The sequence below is a fragment of the Zonotrichia albicollis genome, chromosome Z (assembly GCF_047830755.1).
Source record: "Zonotrichia albicollis isolate bZonAlb1 chromosome Z, bZonAlb1.hap1, whole genome shotgun sequence".
Classification (NCBI taxonomy): Eukaryota; Metazoa; Chordata; class Aves; order Passeriformes; family Passerellidae; genus Zonotrichia; species Zonotrichia albicollis.
The window spans coordinates 70,741,892-70,768,485 of NC_133860.1; the positions used below are offsets into that span (position 1 = coordinate 70,741,892).

Consider the following 26,594-nt stretch of genomic DNA (forward strand, 5'->3'; position numbering starts at 1 on the left):
AGGGATACAGAGCTATTAAAATAAATGAAAAAGAAACAAAACCTGAGAGGCCTCCTACACGCTGAATATGCCCTTACTCTGTGAAGTCACTGACCTCCACAGAACTACTCCAGACAAGCTTCAGGGGAGTGTTGTGCTATCTGAACCCGCTGCTAAATATTTTATTAAAAATACCCCAATCACCCCCTTTTGTTTTTTCCTCAGAAATTTTAAAAGGGGAAATGCATGGAAATACCTTGTTTTTGAAACCTTAGTTACAGCAGCAACATTTTAATTGTCTAGTCTGTTTTTGGTATTTACTTGGATGACTCCGTTTTGTACAGCAGAGGAATTATCAGCCAAACATCTTCTCATGGCTATGGAATAAAGTGAGGTGGAATGAAAATAAGAGCATGTCACAGGCCATGGTATGCAGTAAGAGATGGAATATGTACCTGTTGTATCCAGGAGTCCAAGCACTAAGTTAGTAGCACATGATAATGCCCTTGCAATTCATGGTCTTCTCACAGACACTACTGCTAACTCAAGTTCATGATCCCTCCTTTTGCCATGTTGAAACAAATTCTGAATTAGAAACATATTTGCAAAATCAAAGAGATTGAAACAATCATAATAATTTCTCTCAGCAGAATCAATTCTTGTCCTTCAATGACAGAACCATGCCAGTTCTCCCAGCATTCACAGAGTCTTCTTGGACAGCCAAATTGACTTTCTGTCATTGAACACAAGTAGGAAAAAAAACCAATTTGAAGCCCCACCTACTGCAAAAGTTTCAGGACTAAATTATAAAGCAGAAATGCAGGGCCATTTTCCCTTCTGATGCAAAAAAGTACCATGTTGCAAAAGTGTGTGTGTGTGTGTGTGTGTGTGTGTGTGCGTGTGCATACACATTTTATCTGTATGGCTTCTGAGTGAAAGGAGCTGAGGGTGGGTACTTGTGTAGCAATGAGCAATTTGTGGTGCATTTTTTAAATGTCAAAGTTAAAGATGAATTTTTAAATTTCCGAGAAGGAGGCATGTGATACCTAGCTATGTTATCCATCCTATCATAGCTCTAACCTCAGGTAAACACACAATTTCAGGAGAAAAACAACTACTTGAGGGTTTTTTCTTCCCCTCCACCCCCCGCCTACAATTCAGATTATGGCGAGGTTCTTCCAGTCCTGATATAGAGAGGATGCTGTCTGTGATAAGCCCTGAAAGAAAATTGCACACTGTTTACTTTGTCAGTCCTTGAATAATTCAGTGTTCTTTTCTCACAAATTATATATGCTGTATGGAATACTTCCCTCACTCAGGAAATAAGTTTGCTCAGAACATACTGCCTTGCTAGCTAAACCCAATCTTTTTTTTTCTTCTGCAAATATGAAAATGTGCCATGTGATCCTAGGGCAACAGGGTCCACAATATGCTTGGCAAAGTATAACAGGAGAAGAAAAGGAAAAAAGAAATGAGACAGTAACAGGTACGATGAGTTAATATGTATGAAGGATCTCATAAAAATAACAGCAGCAGGGCACAGCAGTGGAGGAAAGAGGAAAAAAACCAACTGTGGAGTTAGTATTTTAATTCTTTTAGTGAGAGAGGCAGGTCCTGTGCAGTATGTCCTTGAGATCACAGCATAACTTGAACAGTGGTAGGTAGAAAGAAACACAGTAAAAAGACACAGAAATAGGCGCAGTGAAAAGGCAGATTTATTTACTAGTAATACTGTACAGAGAAAAAAAAAGAGAAGCCACAGTTACAGCATGGCTGTTGCTGGCAGTGTTCTTGGTTTTTTTATTTTGGTTTTTTTTGTACTCATTTTTTTAATCTGAAGAAAAAAACATAACAGTCAAAAAAAGTACACTTCAGGTTACAAAATACAGCAGCTATCCCCAGCAATTCTAATCCAGTGTTAGCACAGCAGTTTTTCCCCAACAAAATGGGATTTTATTTACATTAGCTCACAAAGAAAGTGGGAGACTAAAGCTTAAAAAAAATCTCAACCACAATCTACATTCACCATAAAAGCTGCATTTTACACAACATTTTCTTGAACCCCTAAAAAGAGTTGTTCTTTGCCTATGGAATGAACATAGTTGGGAGGGGCAGAAAACCTTCATAAATGTGTTCTTTGCATTTGTCCTGACCTTCTTGGTAGCTCCTTCTTGGCTACCTTTGCTGCAGTCAGATTCAATTGGCCAATGGAGAAGGAAAAACATTCAGATTGATTATTTCTCTTGCATGTGCCCCTAAGCAGTTCCTTGCAAAATAACAGGAATAACAGGTGCAATATTTGAGTCCATCAACCGTAAAGCACCCTAATGATAAATACTGGCTGATCTTCATACATCCTGAAAGCTATTCCCTAACCTGCACAGTGCTAAGTATGTGTTACACTTCAAGTGTGTGCTTAAGGTTAGTGTAGCTCAAGCACCACGTTCAACTGGGACTTTATACGGTTCCACAAAACCTTCTTAATTTTGGAGTTTGCCTCTCTTTAGCAGGCATGTTATCTTGGAGGGATACCAGTAGACTCTTGTCAGCTAATTTTGCTGAGAATGCCTTTGCATGCTGGATCAGTCTGTGGGGAAGTTCACTTTTTCTCCAGGCTATTTTGCCCTGCTAATAGCAACCTGACATGCGGCGGGGTGGATTGCCTTCTGCTGCTGTAAGAACGGCTTTCTAGATGGTGATATTTTATGTACCTGGACACATCTGGCTCGTATGAGTTCAGGGGGCATAGTATGTTCGAAAAGATTAGTAAGAGAGACAGCAGATTTACCTAAATAGTGAGATTTTAATGGAACTTGCAGTATGGGTAACACACAGGACGCCAGATTAATAGAGAGGGAGAGTGCTCCTCTAATTCAAATATGTCTGAAGAGTCTAGGAAAATAAAGGAAAATGTCCAAATAGTGAGGACAAGATACCATAATTTCTTAGAACTGACACCAGCAGGCCTAGAGTGAGTTTTATAAGTCTGGTGTCTCCTTTCTTCCCCCTCTTTTTTCTAGGAGACCACAGAAAGGGAAGGAGTTGGATGAAGAAAAAGGATCAGTTGAGCCATAGTGTCCAGAATGAGAACAAGCACAGAGACAGGGGACAGGCAGAGTCTGGGGCAGAGATGTGCAGAGAGAAAAATTTGGAAATAAAAGTTACACTGCCTCTTTTCTGTTGTGTTTGTGTGGAGGTGTAAAGTTTACCCCTCTGTCCCCTGCGTCTCCAGGCAGTGGGATTTAGAGAGTTCTTGGAGGGTATTTGTCTCCTCAAACACAGTCAGCAAGGAGACCATGCTCTAAAACCCTCTGCAAAAAGTGCACCAGTTTCACAACACCATTTAAAATTCTAATTAAACTAATAAAAAGACACAGTTAAAGCAGCATAAGCCTTGCCTGTAGCATATCACTTAAGGGCCAGACCCTATACACATTTGTGCATGTGCTTAAATTTTACTCGTCTGGGTAATTCCATTAAAAAGGACAACTTGGATGCTTGATTTTACACTCACGGGCAAATCTTTAGGTCTTACAGACTCTACGAATAGATATGCAAGGTCTAAATTTTGGTACAAGTCACTAATATATTAGTGCAAGTTAAAAATGTATAAATATACCAAACTGGTGGGTCACTTAGCTAATTCTAAAAAATTAATTAAGGGTTTTTAAATTCAATTTCTGAAGTAGATTAATTCTTAGAACAAACCCCTAAACCCACCTTTGAGAAGAATTTGGGAAACAATTGCAGGAAGGCTTTGAAATACAATAGCAGCGAAACCCCGCAAAGTAAGAGCAGCTTTTGCAAACTGAAGGAAGGGGCTTGGAATTCTTCAAGTTTGCCCTTAAGAAAAGTAGCCTATTCTTAATCCACTGAACAGCCTAAGTGGAGCCATCACAGGTAAAAAGCTATAGATTTTGCAAGACTCTTTGAACCCACAAGGAAAAAGGCTCAATTTTATAATTGTTTAATTTTAAATACAAGTGGGAGATTTTAAAGAACTTCATGCACCCTTGTCATTATTTACAAGCTAAGTTAATAGAAGTTTATATTACAAGTTGGATTTATATTCTTTGGACTAGGTGACAATCCATTTATATTCTAAACTGAATAAATTCAGCAATTTTATAGAATTTACTCTGTTACATACAAAAATTACAGTCTATAATTTTGTTGGATATTGTCATAGTCTGCAACTATTAAGCTCAGAACTAAAGTTTACTCCTGCTGCTCAGAAGGCTCAAGAAATACAATCTGAGCAAATCCCAAACTTTCCAACAGACAGTGAGAACTGGTTGAAACTTAGTGAGTTTAGAAAAAATAAAGAGTCCATGCCTCAGCATGTGGGAAAATCCTCTACTTCATCTAAAATGTTTTGTTCAACTCTTTCCAGTGGCACCATCTCTTGCACTTTGAAATCTAATGTTGGATAAAATGCAATGGAACATGTGTTTCCCCTATTAGCCATACCACTCTGCTGAAAGTAGTTAGCTATTGTTTACTCTGTTGGCTTTCTAGGTAAAGAAATTTGTCTAGTTATAGAAGGTGTAGGTCCACCTTTTTCTGTGAAATATATTAATTATTTAGCTGTGTCTATAGCAGTTATATTGGATTCTACTCTTCTAAATTGACTCTTTAAAAAGTGTTGTGATCCTTCTTCCTGGAAAAAAATGTGGTTAAGTCTACAAAAGATCCCAAGAATTTGGGCATTGTCATAAATGTATGAAAAAGTTGAAAGGCTCAATGTCATGGGAAGGATGATATTCCAAAACTCAACACCCATCTAGGGTTTGTATCTCATTACAAAAATATTTATTCCTTAAAAAAATACACAAATGTAAAATACTACATTTTCTATTATATCCCCGCTTACTTTCCAAGTATGCCATTTGGATGTTTGACTAAATTAAAAGGTAGAACACCTTTTATTTCTCTAGCAACTCTCTATGCTATCTTTTTGCTCAGATTAGTTTGTGGAATCTTAATAATTTGAGTGCGAAGAATCAGTAGTGAACTTAGGTAAAATGGCAGGGGATGAATACATTGGCCATCAGGGAAGCCCCTCTGAATGTTTGCTCATGGATAGTAGCAATGCTGACTCAGGACTTGATCCCACTGGATGCTAAGCACCATTTTGTTTTGTATTTTTCTCAGTAGAGGTACAATGCTTGGAGTTAGCCTCTCTGCTTACACCACCTTGGGCAAACTCAGCAGTGTATGAAATCTGTATAGGTACATAAGGACCACCCAAACTATGCTCTGCGTCGATCATTCATGCCCTGATCTTGCAGACTCCTACAATGTTCTTCCTGTGAGGAGTCCTGTTGACTGAAACAGGTCTCACACAGCAGAATTAGGCATGCACGTTTTTGTTTGCAAGACTGAAGTCTCATACTGCACTGGTAGAGGTACACTTCTCAGAGAAGGGCTTATGCACACTTCTCTTGCTGGGGATTGAAAGATAATGTTGTGTTTATACAGCTTTGGAATACAGCCTGCACTTTTTGGAAAGAAAAAATAAGGAAATAAAAGATACAAAAAAGAAGAAGGAAACCCAAGAGTGCTAAGGCAAACTGTCAAATGGCACATCATACCTACTTTGTCATTCATTTAGATAACATCACAAAGGCAGACCAGAGGAGTTCTGTAAACATATATCATACAGTACATCAGCCACAAGAAATTAAAAAAAGAAAACAACCCTGTAATTCTTTTCTTTCTGTATTGATAATCTAGTAATTGAAAGAGATTGCCTAGCCACTAATCATAATGCTGTGGTTTTTGATTTGTATTTTTTTCTGTTTAAAAAAAAAAAAAAAAAGAAGAAAGAATGGAAGTAAAATGCAGTGGTTTGCAAAAGAAATGGTCCCTGAATGCAAACAAGGGACGACATGGAGAGTGGGTTTATAGAAACTTAGAAAATACAAAATATAAAAAAGTTTCCTAGGTTACTTTTTTCCCAGTCTAGGAAAAAATACACTGAAAAGAGGTTTTTCTTTGTTTTTCTTACAAAAGTTAAGGCGAGCAGTTTGTTGTGGCAAAATATGCTATTACCGAACCAGTGTCTGACTCTACTTTTTCATATCCCCTCATGCTGAAACCGAAAATATACATGTGATGATATAAGTTAAACAGACAGGGATTTTGCTTAAAATAATATAAAAAACCCCATCCCATAATGATGCTTACAAAAATCTCTCTCTGCTTGACCACAGAGCAGGCCGCTTTCCTTGTGCCTGATTGTGCATGGATTTTCACAGGCAGCCTCCTATCCAAGGGTAAGGGGAAAATCAACCCTTTCAAAGCCCAAACAATCTCTGGAAAACCAGTTTACATTCTTCAGCCTGGTCTAATGCATCTGAATTCTGCTGTAACTTGGCTGCAGGCTAGTGGCCAGAAGGGACAAGGCAATGTCCAGGCATGGCTGCTGCCCTTGTGGAGGAGGAGGATTGGAGTAAGTGTGTTTCAGCTAAGGCCCTGTGATTTCAGACCCATTAGCTCCTATTTCATGCTTTTCCTGACCTCAGATGGGGAACTGCCTTTGACCTGTAAAGACCAACCCTATGCAGGTGAACCTTTAGCTTTCCTGGACCTACTGGGGCCGGTTAACCATGGAGTTAATGTGAACACATAAAAACGACTGGCCTTCCTAGGCACTCAATGTTAGCTACAAGTACTGAGCAGTAGGTGTTTGTGAGGTTTAAGGTTTAAGGCTTGTGCTCTACTTCTAACCACTAAAGGGCCACTTCTGGACTTCTGGATGGTGTGCCACCATCTCCCCACCGTGCTGTGCCTCAGATGGTGCAGTGGTCTCAGACATGTTCTGGTCCCAGCATCAGCAAACATCTCCCAAAGCTGGCTGCTGAGGGAGTCATCCCCAAAATGCTGAGTTGGTGCTGAACCAGAAGGTCATCTGACAGGGGAGCACATGGCTCAAGAGATGCAGGGACAGAATGGGTTAGATTAGCATGATACCATAAATTTCCCAAGCAGGAGGCTTTGAAAAAAAAATTTCATATGAGGACAGGAGTGGAGGGGCAAAAAGATTAGGCTGTGAAGACATCATGAGGCCAGGATGGCTGTGATGGTGGCATCACACCCAGAGGGGAAGAGGTGGTGAACTACAAGATGACTGGCCAGGCCAGGAGGAGTTGGCTGGGAGATCTGTTTCCGAGTATTACTGGTGAGGTGAGCAGGCCCCAGAGTGACAGAACCATTGCAAAGTGTGCCGGGCTCCCACATCATCCACAGGTACATGCAAGACAGAAAGGGCTTCACCCTTTGTGTTGCAGGGCTCCTAAACATGCCTGGGGACAGCCTCACCTGCCATATTGGGATCAAAACTTAGGGTCTTGTTTTAGGAAATGTTTAGAATTGTAAATGTTTAGCATTTCTGGGAAAAGAGAGTAAGGGAAAAAAAACAAAACACCCAACCACCACCACCAACAACCAAAAAAAAACCCCTAAACCCCACAGAACTCAGCCAAAACCACACATAGGCTGCTAGTTTTTAACAGCCACCAGATCTTTTGTTGCAATATGAGGCTCTGTGGCCCTTCCACCCTGTGATAAAACTTAACCACCTAAGCCTGAGTCAAAGAATGATGTGCAGAGCTTCTCTGGGTGAGTTTGGTCCTTCTCCCATAGAAAAGCCCCCAGGGGAGGCAAAGGGAGCAGTGGAAGTTTATTAATTTCTGTCACTCCAGCTGATATGGAGGTCAGCAAAATTTCTGCAGGTGTCAAAGAGGTAAGACTGTCTTTCATTACACTTGCTTTTTTACTACTTGTTTAGGTTTTTTTTTGTCTGACAGTCACCTGGGCAGTGGTGAGAAGTTCATTGACCAGTTCCATAGTGACAGCTGAGCGACCTAACATGGGAATTACCTTCTGCTTTTTCGTATGTGTAGGTTTTCAGTGTGCCTCATATTACCAGCACTGAATAAGTGTCTTTTTTTACTGGCACAGAAAGAAAAGAGTACAGAGCAAGAATTGTGCTCAATCAGATGCTCTGGACTAACAATTAATGCAGTAAAAGCACCATCCAAGAAAGAAGAGAAATATCATAGGAACCACCTCAGACTGAAAAGAGGCTTTTGTTGTTTTCTTTTTTTTTCCTTTTTTTTTTTACTATTTTTTTTCAGTTGCTGTTATTGATTTTTAAAGTCTGATAGTTTCAAAGACACTTCAAAATAATCTTCAGCACTTGTTCACACTATCAGAAAATATAAAACCTGATTTTTAATCTCACTCATGTAGTTATAATTCCAGAATAACTCCACTACACTGAGGGAAGTTAAACTTAAGCCAAACCGGTGTGATACAAGAATCAGGTTCATAATAACTCACCATGAAAAAGCTAGCTGCTTTCTCAGCTAGCTTTAGAAGAATCAAGGAACAAGAAAAAAAAGAAAGACCTATTGATTTTGGATGCCTTCACATTTTTACATTTTCATCTTTAGTTGTTTTTTAAGAGGCCTGATTTTCAGGAGGTCAGATGAAGAAAAATGCACTGGAAATCAGGCATCTTTTAGTGCCCCATGTTAGAAAATGAAGCATCCAAAACACCAGCAGTTTTTGAAAATATTAGTCTTGTGGCTACAGGATCTCCCAAAACAGCTGCTCTGACAAAACTCCAGTGGGCCTCCACGGGAGTTTTACCTGGACAAGCAGGGCAGCATTGGACCCAACTGCCTGTCATTATGTAGGTGCACTGGAGGTACACTCTGTGAGAAATTACACTTCTGTAAGAACTACAAAGGAAAACTCTGGCCCTGTCCCCATTCCCAGCGCTGAGAATTTTGCCACTGAATCCAGTAGGAACAGGGTCAGACTGTCAGAAAAGTTCATATATTCTAGGGAAATAGAAAGCAGCATCCCTCTTCTACTGGAGTTCAGCAGGAAAATTTCATGTATAAACATTGGCAGAGTTACTGAAAGTAACTCTGATGAGTGAGTCCATTTCTGTTGGTGTGACAGCTGCATCTTTTTCATGTCAATTTCAACTGTAATTTGGGGAGATGAAGAGCATTTACAATACTGTAATCTGGAAGATTTATATAAGGCAGAATGATCATTCATACATTTTCTAGAAAGAATAATTAAGGTCCACTTCTGGTATCACCAATTAGCGGAAATGGTTAATGGGCTTTTCTGACACTGCAAACTAAACTTGAAAGTTACTAAAAAACAAAATGATGCAATTTTTTGGGAAAGGCTTGCCTGATTTTTAGCAAATCAAAACAGTAAAGTGATCTGAGCCTTCCCCAAGAAATAAAACATATGATACATAAAATAATGTTTAATGTGATTTTTCTTAAAAAGGAGAAGTAACATTTTTTAAGGCTCTCATATCTGGTGGCTGTGAAACTCAGACTCCCACAAAATCCTAGGAATCTGATCAAGCCTGCCAGATACTTAAAGAAAAAACATAAAAAGTGTTTTCATTATATATATAAAATATATATATAAAAATCAAATAAACATATGTTCCATTTCTCATTTATCTCTCACTCTGTAGTACTAAGGAAAAAACAAAACAAAACAAAACACCATCACCAACAACACAAAGAAAAAGAGAAGCCAAAAGCCCCCAGCCCCTCCCCAACACCAAATAGTATGCCTGATGGGAAAATAACCATGCGTTCCTCTTCTGGAAGAACTAGAAAGAAAAGCAACCCAACTGCAAGGCAATGGAGGCATTCACTTCCAGTTCACAGTATTGCAGTTAGAAGTACAGTGAGGTCTAGGTAAGTGATGGAGCAGGAGCTGCCTGGAGCAGGAAAGGAGGAGGTGTTCACATGACAATACAGCATTGACAGCGCTTTTTCTTTTGTGTACCTGGGGCAGCTTCCAAGGGCAGGCTCTCTTCCTTCCCCTCGGGAGAGGAGGGCTCTGTCGTGTCCGACAGGGGCCTGCCAGAGACCAGCTCTGCAGCATTCCCATCCATGGTGGAAACATCAGTCACTGTCTTCTCCCGCAGTGACTTCTCATCATCTTCGTCGATCAGCACAAGCTCTGCCTTGATGGTCTCATCATAGCCCAGCACTTTCTTTGTCTCCTCTTCATCATCGATGTTCTGGTAGCCCATAAATATCATTGTCACCGGCTGATCTGCACTGGGCTCTGGGGTTTCGCCACCACAGGGTTTGTCTTGTGGCTGAGGGTTCACAGCACGTCCTTTGCTGGATTTGTGTACCATCTCTAGCTTTGCCTCCTTGAAGAGCATTTGCTCCTTCATATGGCTAAGGTTTCCATCGGCTACCACATTTTTGTCTGACACAGTCATTGTTTCATACCCTCCTTTTACACTTGATTGTCCAGCTTTTTGCATAAGTTCATCTACGTCCTTTGAGCTTAATTTATGTACTCCATTTTCTACCACTGTGCCACCAGAGTGAACCTCATAGACTACCTTGGAACCATCATCATAGACTTTGAATCCTCTTTGATGGGCCTCATCTGGGCCAACAGGTGAAGCAGAGACAATCTTGGTCTCTCCTGTCTGTTTGTCTTTCTCCACATTAATTTCCATGGTGCACAAAGCTTGAATGAAAACAAGAGAGGAAGTGCATGTTACAACAAAAAAAGCCAGTGAATGGTTAATTGCCAAACAGACAAAGAAAACTACGGTGCCCCTTTTCCCTGTCTCCTGCTTCTAAAGGGCTAAGCAATCTACGTTAGAGGTGGGGTGCAACGCTGTGGACAGTGTTACACTACGGCTTTTTATGCAGGTGGAGGCTGGGCATATTTGTGGCAAACACGACCTTCTCTTCCAGCTCACGTCACATGGAGCTGTCTTTGGTCAACTAGGAGCACCAAGAGGTTAGGTGTAATTTAGACAAGGGGAGGTGATAGCATGCAGGTTGCCCTCTAACTTTTCATTCTGAACTTGCCTCAAAATTCAGAGAGAACCCCTCTACTCTCTTTTCTGCCATCAAACTGCCAGTAAGTTGGTATCAAGTTGTGTTTGCTGCAACACCCAGGCCATTTAATTATCAATACTTGTCCTTGATTAACTCTGCCATTCGTAGCACTCAAAACATTTCAGAAGGGTGAAGAAATATTGTTTGTCTCTGTTCTGCACGTGGGAAAACAAAATCACATGGGCATATGACAAGCTCTCCCACAGGTGTGTGGCAGGGCAGCTCTCTCAGCTTTCACACCGAGACAAGAACTGTGACCTCTGCTTCCAGGTTAAGAGAATGTACAAAATACCCAAAAGTGCTCCCTTGTTTATGTGAAATAAGCATCAAGCACCACTGTGAAAGCTGAAAAAAAAGTAATAATGAACTGATTTTCAAAGAGTCATGAAACAACAGGTAAAAACGTGTGAGGGCTGTTGCTTTGAAATAGCAAATGTTTTGTAGCAGTTAAGGATGTAGTAATGAGATGAAAAGTGTAGACCACACAGTGGAAATAGATGAGCAGTCTACTCTGCTCCAAAACCCATTCTGAAATATGATGACATACCACTAGACAGCTTTTCAAAGAAAAAATGTGCAAAGGCATCTCAGACTTTCCAAAGTGTTCATTTGTTTAAGCATTCCTTGTATGCATATGAAGACATTTGGCTCCTGGACAGACATCCACAGACACTTAATTACAAATTACCACAGGCAGTGACAAGTGTTTGTGAAACTTACTATGATCACTTTCATCAACAAACCTCAATGGCATAAACATGATTTATTTTACCTGGGAATACCACAAACTGGAATGTTTGCTTTTTTTTCCTGATTTACTTTCAAGTGTGTACAGAATATCCTTGCCCCAAGAATCAATGTATCTTGGTTTGTATTTAAAAAAAAAAATTAATATAAAAATTTTCTGTTACTTTAATATATTTCCTCAGTCTTTTTATTCACACACGGTAGAACTACCTTTCCTGTAACCTTAAAGCAAAGTATTTCATCATCAATAGGAAATTTATCATGACATGCATGATTACACTGCCTATAGTGCTAGATAGAAAATGAATGTGTTGGTGAGCATGTGCATGCTCTTCAGGACATGGTCTCTTTTGCCCCCTAGGAGTGCAGTCTGGTAGGCAAAATGGTTGGGTCTGTCCATCTACATGCTGTGTACATCTGCTCAGACCTCAGCCAGCCCCAGCAGGAACTGGTTAGGTCAAGTACAACACCACAGCAACACCTGCATGTAGCCAGGGGACAGAGATGCTGGTGGGTGAAGAAGCATTTCTGCCTCTTGAGAGTGATGCACTGCTGAAGGCTAGAGTGCACTGCAGAAGCACCATTCTCCCCTTGACCATTGCAACCTAGGGACTATCCCTAAGGACTGTGTTTTTCCACTGCTTCAGGACATTTGTGGACTAGTTGTGTCCATAGCTGTCACAACCCTGGGCACAGGATGCCCACTTCTACACTAAAGTAGGGCTTACAGTTTTTTAACATCCCTCCTGGGCTGGCATTTTCATGCCTGGCCATCCCACAGCAGCCTGGGCAGCCAGAAGGGAGCTGCAAGGCTGAGAACTGCGCTCTGCTCTGAGGTGTGCAGCTGGAGACTGCAAGGCAGCTGGCATGGTTGGAAACAGGAAATTAAGGCTGGAAATAAAGAAAGACCTGTTGCCCCACGGGTGGTAGCAATTAATTTTCAAAGCAATTGGTATTAGAAATTGTGGCAGACAGTGCCATATTGAAGCTCAAAGAGCAGCTAGCATGGATCACTTGCTCTGGACTTTCCCAGCCTAGGAACTGGTGTGCAAGTGCCCTTTATGTCTTATTCAAGTGCCTCTGCTCTGAAGCCCTTAATCCAATTTATAGTGATAATTGAACAAAGAGATGCAGGTACCAACACTAACACTCTAGAACTTTCTAGGCGCAGTTTCTTGAGGGGGAAGAAGAAAGGAAGAAGAATTTTGTATGTTGGCTTGGTCCCTAGGGCTTGGGTGAGTGGACTCTGCACATCGCTTGGCCTCTCCAGGGCTGCTCAGACAGATATTGTTCAACAACTTTCAGCATTACAAAGACAAAAATAGAGGCTGACTTGTCTGTGGTGAAGATCATAAAACTAGCACGTTTCTGAAAGGCCAACTGAACTGAAGATAAGATGAACCATGAGGCAGCAACAGCGCATTCAGTAAATCATGTCTGATGGGCAGAATTTCCTGACTTGTCCTGAGCACCACAACTCAAAAGACAGGGCACCACCTGCCCATCAACTAGCTGCCTGTTACCTTCTTAGAGAGAAGTAGCACCTTGAGTTCCCCTAGAGTTCCTGTGCTTCTTTTTCTTTGAAAATTAAAAATATTTGGTGCATGGCTTTTCATTACAGACTGGTGATTTTCATGTGAAATAGTTGAGTGTCATGTACGGGCAGTGCAGAAGAGCATGGCATCTGTCAGACCCTCCCTGCTTTGATGCACAAATATAGGTCAGTATTGTGCATTGTAAGAAGGCTTGTAGAGTAGGAATGAATTCCAAAGCAGATAGGAAAAATCTGAGAGTTAAATCATGTGAACCTGGCTGTATTTGAGTTTGTGACCGTGATGAGCATGATCCTGGCAAGGAGCAAAGACAAACTCCTGAACTTCACAAGAGAGAACTTTCAACTGCTCAAGGAGTGAATGAGATCCCCTGGGAAATTGTCCTTAAGGACTGAGGGGCTGACCAGAGCTGAAAAGGCTTTGAGACCACTTTTCTTAGCATGCAAGAGCTCTCTATCCCAATATAGGATATAAAAATAGACGAGGTAGGAAATAAACAAGGTAGGCTGGAAACTGGCATGAGACTGAGCTAAAGTCACCTCCTCAAATCAAGGAGTAAGAAAGCAACATCTACCAGTGGAAGCAGGGACAGTGACCCAGGGAGAATACAGTAATGTGGTTTAATATCATGGGTCAGGAAAGCCAAGGCTAAGTCAGGAATGGGACTTGGCAAGGAATATGATAAACAACACGAAAGGAAGTCTGTAAGTACACAGGTTAGGAAAAAAGGCCAAGAAGAATCTACCTCCTTGTATTTCCCTGCAAACAAGAATGAAGAACTGGTGATAACTGATATAGAGGAGGCTGAGGTACTCTATGAGCTCTTTTGCCTCGGTCTTCACTAGAGTCAAGCTTCCCAGTTCTCTGAAGTACCTGATTCTCTGGGTGGGGGGAGGGAAGTAAATACCCTCCCACTGCAAGGGAAGAATATGTTTGGGATCCCTTGATGAAGCTGAATAGTCACAAGTCCATGGGACTGGATAACATGCATCCCAGAGTCCTCAGGGAACTGGCTGATATTCAAGGCCAGGCTGGATGGAGCTCTGAGAAACCTGGTCTAATGGGACATATTCCTGCCCCTAGCAGATGGGCTGGGGGAATGAGATGATCTTTAAGTTCTCTTTGAACCCAAACTAGTCAATGATTCTTTAATTCTATGTTGTTGCCAAGCTACTGTCCACCACATTTGAAAAGTTATGGCAGTCAAGCGAAGTGCCCACTGACTGGAAAAAGGGGAACACTGCCCACATTTTTTAAAAGGGGAGAAAGTGGGAAACTGTAGAGCAGTGAGCTTCACCTTTGTGCCTAGGAAGATCATGGAGCAGATGGTCCTAGATGATATGCTAAGGCACATAAAAGATAAGGAGGTTATTTGAGGGAACTATCATGGTTTTACTAATGGAAAATCATGCTTGACTAATAAGGTGGTCTTCTGTGATGGAATAATGGCAAAGGTCACCAAGGGAAGACCAACAGAAGTCATCTATCCAGACTTCTGTAAGGCCTTTGACATCCTTGTCTCCAAATTGGAGAGACATAGATTTGATGGATGGACTGTTCAGTGGATAAGGAATTGGCAGGCTGGCTGGAGCCAGAGAATTGTGATCAATGCCTCTGTGTGCAGGTGAAGGCCAGTGATGAGTGGTTTTCCTCCGGGCTCTCTCTTGGGACTGGCGCTCTTCAGTATCTTTATTAATGACATGGGCAGTGAGATCCAGGGCACCCTCAGCAAATCTGCAGATGGCACAAAGCTGAGCAGGGAAGCTGACACAAAAGGAAGGGATGCCATCCAGGGGGACCTGGACAAACCAGAGAAGTGGGGCCATGAGAATCTTACAAAGTTCAGCAAGTGCAAGTGCTGCACCTAGACGAAGGCAATTCCAAATGCGAGGACAGACTGGGAGAAGGAGTCATTGAGAGCAGCCCTGAGGAGAAGGACTTGAGGGTTCTCAGGATGAAAAGTTGGATATCAGGCACCAGTGTGCACTTGCAGCCCAGAGAGCCAATTGTATCCTGGTCTGCATCAAAGAATTGTGGCCAGCAGCCTGAGGGAGGAGATTATCCCCCTCTCCTCTGCCCTTGCTCTATCCACCCGGACTACTGCATCCAGGTCTGTGATTCTCAGCACAAGACACATCAACATTTTTGGAGCAGATTCAGAGGAGAGCCATGAAGATGATCAGAGGGATGGAGCACCTCTCTCATGAAGACAGACTGAGAAGGCTGGAATTGTCCAGCCTGGAGAACAGAAGACTTTGTGGAGACCTCATTGCAGCCTTCCAGTACCATTAGGAGGCTTATAAAAATGAGGGACTTTATAAGGGCAGATACAGACAGGACAAAGGGCAATGGTTTTAAACTGAAAGAGGGCAGATTTAAACATCAGAGGGTGGTGAGACATGGAACAGACTGCCCAGAGAAGCTGTGGATGCCCCATCCCTGCAAGTTTTTGAAGGCCTGGCTGAATGGTGCCCTAAGCAACCTGATCTAGTGAATGGCATCCCTGCCCATGGAAGGACACTTGGAACTAGATGACCTTTAAAGTCCCTTCCAAGCCAAATCTAAACTTCTATGGTTCTATATTTAAGAAGAGTTGCAAGATACATATTTTTATCTATGGTATGGAGTAGTATGATGTAACAATGTCTTATTCAATAGGGAGACTTCAGGCAACAAATTCTATCACTTCTTTAAGAATGCTGTCCTCGAAAGTTGACAGGAGTGATCCTTTTGTATTTTAACTCTGGCTAATTTGCTTAAGCTTTTGACTCTGTCAACATTTTATTTTCATGTCTTCTACTGTGATTTTAGATATTCTGCAGTGTTTTTGGATATTGGTATAACATGCGGTTTATGACCAAACCAGGGACCGCATTAAAGCTACTTGGCTAAGCAAATGCATAAACATATATTAATTTCTTAGAAAGTTGTTCACTTTCACAGTAAAAGGCAATGCCATGAGAGAAGTGAATAACAGAACCTTATTTATCTGCCTGTGTGCATTATGTTTGTTCTCTGTGAGAAAACCTAACAGCCCAGCTTGTCAAAGTAGTTGCAAAATGAACTAACATTGGGGCTAAAATGTCTTTTTTTAACCAAAGCATATTTACTGCAAAATGTGATCTACTTATAGAATATAAAACTACGTGACAATAGAGTTGGAACTGAAAGCAGTACTTGAAGATGACAGCCAGTATTCACAAGTACAAGTTTCTGCAGAAGCTTTAATTACAGTGAAACATGATGCAGCACTTCAGGACAAGATACCAACGTGCCAACAGAAGGATCTAGATTCTGCCTGTTTTGTAGATTCAGAGGCTTTTTTTTAAAAAAAAAATCTACTTACACTTTGAGCCTCTTTTAAGATGGATGGTTACAGTCAACCTTTAAGAACACCTACTGCGCACACACGATACATTTATCAAGGACTACATTAACAAGGCTTCTGAGTCATCCATACTTTCTTGTTGTTGACAAAATGGCACAAAACACACAGAAAAGCTTGCTTTAAAGACATATCAGGGTAAGCACTGGTGGAAGGAAAGATTTTGGAATGGCTTGTAACAGAACTTATAGAAAAAGTTACACATTTCATAGCTGTGCACGGTGCCTTAGCTGCAGACATTGCTTTGCTATGCTGGTTAATCCACTTCTCAAGTAAGCCACCTTTCATCCCTTTCCTTGGGACACCTCTTAGGTAGCCACCAGCAATTCAGTCTTGACATAGGGAGTACATTGTTTAGAAAACAAGAATTTTGAAAACAATAAAAATGTACAGCTTCTAACAGTCTTGTTACATTTAAGACACGCATATAACCTGAAAAATAAGTGTTAGAAAATTCTCTGTATGACTCCAAGCACAAAACAAACCCAGCTTTTCCCAAGAAGAAAGAATGGTATACAAAGAAGTAAAAACACATAAATATTTGAAGAATGTATGTGGTCTTGTGAGTGCCTTGTCTGGAGTTGCATAGGTACAAGAGAGGACACAAAACCTTGGCCTAAATACTATGTATTTGTACCAGGAGAGATGGAAAGAACTGAATGTTTCTACATTAAAAAAAACAAAGGGGGGTGTTTCCTATGGCACTTTTATTATAGTTCAGCTACCTTGTTTTGAGAGTATTACTGCAGTTCAGAAAAGCCTTGACTTATTTACAATACACATCAATCACTATTTCCTGGCATTTAAATGATATCAGGACACCAGACTCATTAAAGTAATATAACAAAAAGAGTTCATGGCTATTGGACTGGTATTATAATACTTTGCTCCTTGAGACTTACCAGCTACTCTGCTTGATCCGTCCCACCCAGGAACTGGCTCTGCTGTTCGTGAATAGAGGGTTGGGAGTTCAGGGATCTGGGAGTAAATGTAATTTACTGCATCTGGTGTCAGAGAACAGGAAACAGTTAGATTTGTGCTATGAGCCCCAGTGGCTTCATTGCTTAGACAGCAGAGTGCTGTCAGCCCTGACAATAGTCACTGGAGCTTTGTACTAGATAATTGGATCAAAGCAAACAAAGTGCAAAGTCACTGTCCTGTGATTGGTGTTCAATAGACTAGCTGAGGCAGGAGGGAATGGGTCCAGATGACTCAAACCTTATGTCAGATGAACACATAAAATTATTTGTCAGGAGGTTCTGGATTTATCAAGTTGGTGAGCTTTGATGGGGAGTGGGGTGGGAAAGGTAAGGAACAAACCCAATGCGATACCCAGAATACATGACATTTCAAATAGAGATATAAAAGCCTAAAAATGCTAGTGCTGACTGAATAGGATAAGAAACCAGCTCTTTTGTACCAGTTGTTTCCAATATTAATGAATCAGAATGTTGTTTTTTGTTCTTAAAGCTGAACTTTAGCTAATAATGAAATCTGATATAGTTATTGATAGGGTATCTGTTTTGGTTTTCAGTAAGTATTATGCTCCTGCCAGTGCTGCAATGTCACCGTTCATTAATTGATCCTGAATTAGTAGAAAGCTATCTTAAATGATTGACTTGTTTTACATTTGAGATTGTCTGCTTATCACAACCTAAATGTGTACTTTAGAAGACATGTTAATAAATTTAAAAGTATTTCCTTGGAGATACTTTTGGGTGGGTGAGTAAAATATAGCTAGCATTTATTGTTCTGCTTGAATTCAGTGGCTGAGCTAAGAGCAGAGCTCAGAGGAGAGATGTGCAAATAGCTGACTTCAGGTCTTAAAGCTGAGGCATCAGACCAAAACAAAAACCAAAACCAAAAACAAAAACAAAAACAAACAAACAAACAAAAAAAAACAAAAAAAAAAAAAGAAAAAAAAAGAGAGGGAAAAAAAAATCACATTCTTTCCTATCAACTGGAAATGTTTTCAGCTCTGTATGGAAATGACTAAATTTATGTTCAAATATAAAATCCTATTTGGTGTGAAACAGACCATTCCTTTTCCTCCAAGGGCAGGAGGTGCCAGTTCAATGAAAGATCTGTCAAGCCCTTGGTACTTCCTAGTCCATGTGTCAGGGTAGGAGGCAAAATCTCCGTTCCTTGAAGCCTCTTGTTGCTATAAGCAGGTGAGAGAGGGTGACCAGGGCAGACCATAAAAGGGAAATGGTGAAATGAGAGAGAAAATTAAAAGTTCTGTGGTAACCTGCTTGACTGCATCTGGTTAAGGGAGATACTTTCATCACATTCCCTATGAGCTAACGCCCTTCCCAGAAAAAATACCTATGGCCTGGTAATGTCATCAGGATGGACGTGATGTGCCACCTCTAATCCCAAAGATTTTTTGGCAGGAAAATTGGGCCTGATATTAGTGAAATGGTTTTACTCCCATAGCAGTCAGTGGTGGCCACCATTGCTACTGGATGCAGAAAAATGAGACCCCGGGATGAAACCCCATTGCTCTGCAGACCACTGTAGGTAACTCAGGTAAGGAGTCCTCTTTCCTCCCTTCTGGTGTCATAAAAGTAAGGCACAGAGGCACAGTATAAATTCATTTAAACCCTCCACAAATTTAGTGTATAAATGAGTTCAGTTTGTATCAGATAAATTAGAAAAATCCCCAAGCCTGTCCAGGCAAATGGTCTTTTATTTCATACTTCAGGGGACAAATGGCAGACTTGGCAAATGGACTTTTACAATTTCAATGCATACTGTATCTCAAAGCTTTGTATTTTTAGCAGTAGAATCTAGGAAAAATAATTGTTTAAGACACACAACTGACTGAGCACTGGCCAGCAACAGCTGCTTTCTTTTGCAGGGTCACTTTCCCCTAATGAGAAACTGGTACAATGCTTGGTGCTGTTGCTCTGGGAAGTATCACCAGCAAATGAGTAGGCCATTATTGAAAACTGAAGTAATTTCTGAGAACAAAGAACTGGGGACTGTGTTTCTGGTCCAGGGAAAGAAGGCACATAGTGTTCTGGAAATAGCACAAACTTAGCAATTATTCATCCCACAGAATGTCCTTTCAGAACAGTAGTTTAAGTACACACTCATCAGTGACTGACAGACGTGTCACATGTGTCACATGTCATAATCAATGCAGGCTTGAACTGCTTAACTAATCATCCTTACTTCTGCAGTTCATGAGGATCAATAGGCATGGCTGGGGTACAGTTCTCATGCAAGGACACTGCAGGAGGCAAAATTCTTTGCAAATATTTATTTTACCCTAGTGATTATAGGGGGAACTAAACATCGCTGACATTGAGCAGTAGGGAAAATCAGTTGTACAGCCTGATGGTGACACTCTCACTTTGATGTGGTAGGTATCTGTGGACTTTGTAAGCTGTTTTTTTTTTTTTTTCCCCTTGCCTCCTGCTTTGGGAGACAGTACTAGGCTAAGCGTCAGAGGCTGCTGGTATTGAATTAGTTTAGAAAGTTCTCTGTATGTTAATTAAAATGAAATACTTAAAAAATTAGCTTCAGGGCTCCAATCTGTCCTTGTCATGAGCAGGGCATGCTGGAAGGGCAGTGCAATTCTCATATAATTATTCTGAAGCTAGTGGTGATGCCACATGTCAGAAATAGGGTATATGACTACAAGCTGGAGTTGGTTGATTCTACCAGCTCCTGTCTTGTGTTGCTGCCTTCCCCATCCAGCCTCCAAACAAAGCAAATACGCTCATTTCCCTTTATTTCACTGGCAACAAGGACTCTTTCATTTGGCACCTTTAAAAGAATATAAGAGGCTAATTTTACAAGGAATGGATGAGACACAAATTAGCATTTTGTTCACGTGAGAAGACAGAACATAAATAATATTTAAACAGACTGCACTCAATATCTTCATTTCAATCTTTGATAAGTTATTAATATCTAAGGATGACATAAAACTAGTTCTGTGTCTTTTTTACTACTTGCAACAAAATAAATTTTCAGAGTATGGCACTCTTCTGGATTACCAGACAGACAAGAGCTTGGCAAAACATATGGGTGAAGGTGATCCTTCAGGGTGCTCACACAAAGCTAGACCTTCAGAGCTGCTCTGAATAGCTCCCACACGGAGGCTTGTGATCAAATGTCATATGGATTAATTTTCCAAGGGACAGATTCTCTTTAAAAAGTCCCACACCATTAAATTAGTGACAGCTCTTCTGCAAATAATGACTCCCAGGGCAGGGCTGTTCCACCTACAAAGCTCCCTGGGCCTGCATGGGACTGCATCAGGAAGAACAGTGATTTTGGCCCGCCCATCATGTTTGCAGGAACATCAATGGAGGCTTTTGCTGGAAGCTGAATAGTCTGGCTCTGACTTACTGAATCATGCCCTAAATAAGCTTGGGGGTTAGGGTCCACAGCCGACACTTGTACAGCTGTAAGCAGTATGGTGGGTGAGTGCATTTATCAGAGCACTAAGAAATGCTGCCCAACCCTTTCTGAAGGCAAGAAGCCTAAGGGCAGCCATCTCAAGTGCATGTATACCAATGTATGTAATATGGGCAACAAGCAGGAGGAACTAGAGCCTTGTGCCCAGTGTGAGAGATGCTGGAAGAACTGCAGAAACTTGGCAGGAAAGTTCACATGATGAGGAGACCATAATGGATGGCTGCAAATATATATTTTCAGAAAGATAAGAAAGGAAGAAGAGGAGGTGGAGTTGTACTTTATGTGACAGAAATATTTGTGTGTATAGAGGAGAGCTGGGGAGACCATGCCAGTTCTATTTAACTAATGCCTTAGGATCATGATTAGAGGGGTCATCACTAAGGAGGGTGTTGTGCACTGGCTTCCCTGTCAGGATGATGAAGCCAACCAAACCTTACTGTGGCTGCTCAGTGAAGTCTTGGGCCAACTGAGCCCAGTCTTCATGGGTGGCTTCAATTACCCACACATTTGTTGGAAAAAAACCCAAACTGTGCACATGCCATCCATCAAGTTGATGGAATAGCTTAAGGACTCCTTATTCCTGTAGATGCTGAACATGCTGACTAGGAGCAGCATATTGCCAGATTTACTGCTTGCAAGCCAAGAAAATTTATTTGACTTACACTGGTAACCAATGACACCTTAGACACAGTGAGCAAACATTGTGGAGTTTCAGGTCCTGATTAGAACACTGAAGATCAGTTGTAGGATGAACATCTTAAATTTTGGAAGAGACAACTTTAAGAGCCAAGAGCCTAGCTGTGAGAGATTCCATTGGAAGCATCCAAGAAAGTCAAAGGAGTTTGTGAGTTGTGCTGGGAGTTATTTGAAAGTGCCTGCTGAAGGCACAAGTATGGTCTACTCTTTACAAAGGCAAAGGAAAAAATCTCAACAGAAGACTTCCCTGCCTTAACAATGAACTGTTAGGTGTAATTAAAAGCAGAAAAGGCAACATAATGGCTGTGGAAGGGCAGCTAGCTGGCCACTGGGCACTACAAGCACCTTGCTAGGAGGATGCAGAGATGTAGTCAGGAAGGCTAAGGATCAGCTAGGACTAAAGCTGGCAAAAAATATCAAGAAGGGTTCTTCAGTATTTGTGAGCAGTAAGTAGAAGGAAAGAGACAAGATCACTACTTAAGTAGTGCAGGGAAGCTAGTCACTAACAATGGTAACAAGGCAGATTTCTCCTTTTTTGTCCATAAATCCACATCCAAGAGTGCTGAGAAAATGCCTGACATTTTTGTAAGGAGACTGTCTATAATATTTGAAAGATACAGAGTTCAGTGGATGTCCCTGATGATTAGAAGAGACAAAAATGTCATATCACAGGAATGGACCAAAAGAGGACCCAAGAAACTGGAGGCACAATGCTTTGTCCCCATGGCAAGTGACAGAATGAGTCGTCCTAGAAACGGTTACAAAGCAGACAAAGCAGATGATTGGGAAAAGCCATAATGGATTTACCAAGGACAAATCATGACAGACTAAACTAAGCACCTTCTACAACATAATAACATCTTCTATTGACATGGGGACAGCAGTGGATGATGTTTATTTAGACTTTAGCAAAGCTTTTGACACTGTTGCCCACATTACTCTCCTGGCCGAGACTCACGTGTGAGATGGGTAGGAAATTGACTCACATGTCACACTCCAAGGGTGGTGATAAATGGTTTTTACGCAGGTAGCCAGAGGAGCTCTAATTGTGGCAGCTCTTGATGGAGACTGAATTTAAAAGTTATCAAAAGCCTACAGCTGAAAGTCAATTGCTGATGAATTTCTACAAGACACGCGGAAAGAACTCTTCAAAGAGCTGTACTTCACTCCTCTGAGGGCACTCTGGTCTGTTTTGCTCTTGGGCTGCACAGCTTGTCAGGATCTGAGACCAGAAAACCAGAAGAGTCTCTAAACAATGTTCTGGTTACTAAATAATTCTGGTGAGGTTTCCTAGACCACTTCTTGACCAAATATATGTTAATACATACAAAATTCAAACAGAGGCTTGTGCAAACTGTCCAATTAATGTAATTGTGCCTTCTGTATGTTGGCTGAAGTAGTAACAAATAGTTTGCATACAAACAGCCAAATATTGCAGAGGATACATTTACCTCTAAGGCAAATTCAGCAGACAAGGGAGTTACATCAGATCTTCATGTGCCTTTTATTTTATATATACATTGAGAAATAAACAACCACACATGGAGCAAGAGCTCTCTCCTTTCCATTTGTTCATGATGTGCATGCAGCATAGCACTGCAGCATGCCTAGTTTTGACTGCAGACCTGAGCACCAACAAATGATGCAATGCCTAGCATCATCTCAGACCTTGTTTAATGGAGAGCTTGTCAGCTGCAAGCCACTACAGTCATAACTGAAAGCGACAGGGCCACAGCTCCCAGCCTCAGCATTTCTGCTCTACTTTCTCTTACACAGTGATTTATGAAGGCAGTGTGTTTCTACCCTGGAAAATGTAGAATTTGTGTTCATTGTGCCTGGATGATTTCAGGCTCAGAGATTCTCACTGCCAAACACAGCAGTTTTTTCCTATGAAAGCTGTGAAGGACACAGAGCATCATCTGATCAGTCACTGGTGCTCACCACCACTTCTTCCTTTCCCTTATAGCCTTTGCTTGGACCTCTGTGGGCTCTGAACATCTTCTAGTAGTGCTTCCTACACACTCAAAATCTCTGTCACCACAAAATTATACACAGGAACACAACAGTGAGATTAAAAAACTGTTTGTGTCACTGCATTTACAGTAAAGGAACACAGAACAAACAAACATGAGATGTATGGAATTGGGAGTGGCAGCAGCTGAAGAAATTGCCCGAACAGGTCATTGTTGGTTTGTGTCTGTGTTTTACACAGCCTTCCTGGGTAATCCAGTGGCTTCTACCTTTTTCCTCTGGAGAAGAGAAGAGAGAAGAGAGAGGAGAGGAGAGGAGAGGAGAGGAGAGGAGAGGAGAGGAGAGGAGAGGAGAGGAGAGGAGAGGAGAGGAGAGGAGAGGAGAGGAGAGGAGAGGAGAGGAGAGGAGAGGAGAGGAGAGGAGAGGAGAGGAGAGGAGAGGAGAGGAGAGGAGAGGAGAGGAGAGGAGAGGAGAGGAGAGGAGAGGAGAGGACTCTATTTGCTTGCACAAATTGATCTCTTCCCTCTGGCATATTTTGAAGTTCTTTGTTACCTTTTAGAAATTACAAGCTGTCCTTAATTCTGGCTCAGTCTGTCAGGAAGGGATCTACTGAAAGCAGGTAAAATCTGGAGAGCATGAGGGCTCCTTTTGAATCTAATGAAATACTACATTGCCACATACCTTCAGGGAAACTACCACTTCATAATTGTTAGCTGGGGCTTCCTTTGGTTCCTTTGCTATTAAAGACACGTGAAGATGCAGACTGCACCTTGCATGAGTCATAGAAGCTCCTGAGCACCTGGTTGCTAATTCCTGCAGGCACTGCTCCTATTTAAGGATCTTACTAATGACCATGGTGTAACCCTGTATAGGTACAAAATATTTGCAATTACCATTTTGTGGCAGCCAAATTCAAATCCTTCAGAGAGAAGGAAGAGTAAGTTGTTACAATGGAACATACTATCTGGGATTTTTGGGTTTTTTACAATAGCATTGAACAAAAATCTTAGATTATATTGCTAGCAGGAGCAAAAATTTCTGAACTAGGTCTTTGACTTAAAAAAAGCCCTCCTTAGTAAGTAATAATAATCACCTGGAAAGACAGCTCCAAGTCAACTCAAATACTACATCATAATTTCCATTGTATCCCATTGTTTTCATGTTGGGATCATCCTACATGTTCCTCATCTACATTCACAATACAGTTGACAGCAGCTGGAGGAGGTAGTCTTAACCTCATTATTTTGTCAGTTCAAAGACATGTACTGAGAATGAGTATCTGATGCTCATATTTATCTGCAGATGCCTTAGCATGACATCCTTCCAGGGTCCTAAGGATCCTGGGGTGGCACTACAAGGGTCTCTCCAGCTTCCTGGGAACCATGCCTATTATTTGTCTACCCAGACACCTAAATTTATAGCTACACTTTGTATAGATCACACTTTGTATGGCACTGAGTTAATAAGCTAGGGAATACTTCCTCCTCATCCAACCAAATGAGGTTTCCCTTCTGCAAGAATCATCATGTGGAGAATATTGTTCATCAGTGAAATAATCTCTTTTTAATAGTTGTTCCTCTGTATTAGGAATAGTCCTCATATAATTTAGCTGGTTATGAACAGAGCATGAGCACATACAACAGAGAAGACTGACCACAGAGAGGTGAGAAGGAGTCTGCAGTGCAGAGCTATCATGTGCTGAAAGGGGTCAGTAACACAGAAATTGTATGATGTCTGCTTTAAGTTATTCATGCTGTTCTTTCCCTTTGTGTGAGCATAAGAAGAGGTGGAACTCTGCCAAAGCAATACTGTTTTACCACAACAGTGACGTTTGTGCTTGCATTATAGAAATACCAAAGGAAAAGGTAATGGCTCTAGCAAGAAAACAGAAACACACAATGAAGGAAACAAACCCAGTCTTTAAACCTTTACAGCAAAGCTATAGTAACAACTTGTGTTAAACCCAAAGCTATATAATAATAAAAAGGCACTTACCACCATCCTGGTGGGAGAAACTCTGTGAAGGGAAAAAACAGGATGTTTGGTTAAGCCTTTAATATTTTGGGTTTAATTTGCTTTACATCTTATTTTTATGCTAGGCTTGCTTTTATGGTTCTTTGGAAATTTTAAATGAGTATCTGTGATTGCTGCTCCTTGGATTTAGGTGCCATCATAGACTGGAGGAGGGGGACAGGGTGCAACTAGATGAAGAGCCCTGCTTTTTGCAGGCTGTAATGTTTTGGAGTGGCATTTTTGGCAAATGCTACTATCTCTGGATGCCATGAGAGCAGGGAAGTTTTAAATACTCTCAGGATCCTGCTGATATCTTTAAGGGGGGCTGAAATACCCCTTAAACCTCATATGGGTTCCCTTCTGATAGGGAGATAGCCTCTGAAATTCCTCTTCAAAAAAGGCTGGGATGCAAGGGAGAACCCAAAAAACCCAACCAGAATAGACCTGATGCCACTGTGTCTTTTCTAGTCTTCTCATACTGGTTTAAGCTAGGTGCTCTGCAACTGCCCTAAATCTTTCCTTAAGTGCATTAATTATAACTACTGCTTCCAAATGGAGCTAAGAGTACACTTTGGTTTCAATCTGTGCCCAAGTGCCTTTTTTTTTTTTTTTTAATACCTTTTGCAAGTTGTCAAAGGATTTCTCAGTCTCCTTTAGTTTCTCCAAAATTATTTGTTCTTTGGCAGATATTTGTGATTCTTCTCTTTCTAATTTCTGTATTTCTTGTTCCAGTCTGTGGAAGACATACAGACATGCACATACACACAAAAATAAAATATAAAAATTAGTTAAAAATGAGAGAGAGCTTTCTAGATATTTACTGGTATTTCAAATGTCATCAGAAACAACTTTGTCTCCTATTACTCACAACTGATTTCCCAACACATGAAGGACCCA

At 41.1% G+C, this 26,594-nt stretch overlaps 1 protein-coding gene across 6 annotated transcripts in view; it reads right to left on the minus strand.

Moving 5' to 3' along the window:
• PALM2AKAP2 (PALM2 and AKAP2 fusion) overlaps positions 1-26,594 on the minus strand; it is a 266,196-nt gene that overhangs the window by 128,481 nt on the left and 111,121 nt on the right. For 3 of the 6 annotated variants that reach the window (XM_014271541.3, XM_074533558.1, XM_074533559.1), the window contains 4 exons: positions 26,316-26,430; positions 25,680-25,701; positions 17,489-17,590; positions 9,817-10,521 (listed from right to left, as the gene is read on the minus strand). In XM_014271541.3, coding sequence (XP_014127016.2) covers positions 9,817-10,521; positions 17,489-17,590; positions 25,680-25,701; positions 26,316-26,430 — 944 coding nt within the window. The remainder of the gene's footprint in view (positions 1-9,816; positions 10,522-17,488; positions 17,591-25,679; positions 25,702-26,315; positions 26,431-26,594) is intronic. The other 3 variants (XM_074533560.1, XM_026797104.2, XM_074533561.1) reach the window with 3 other exon arrangements.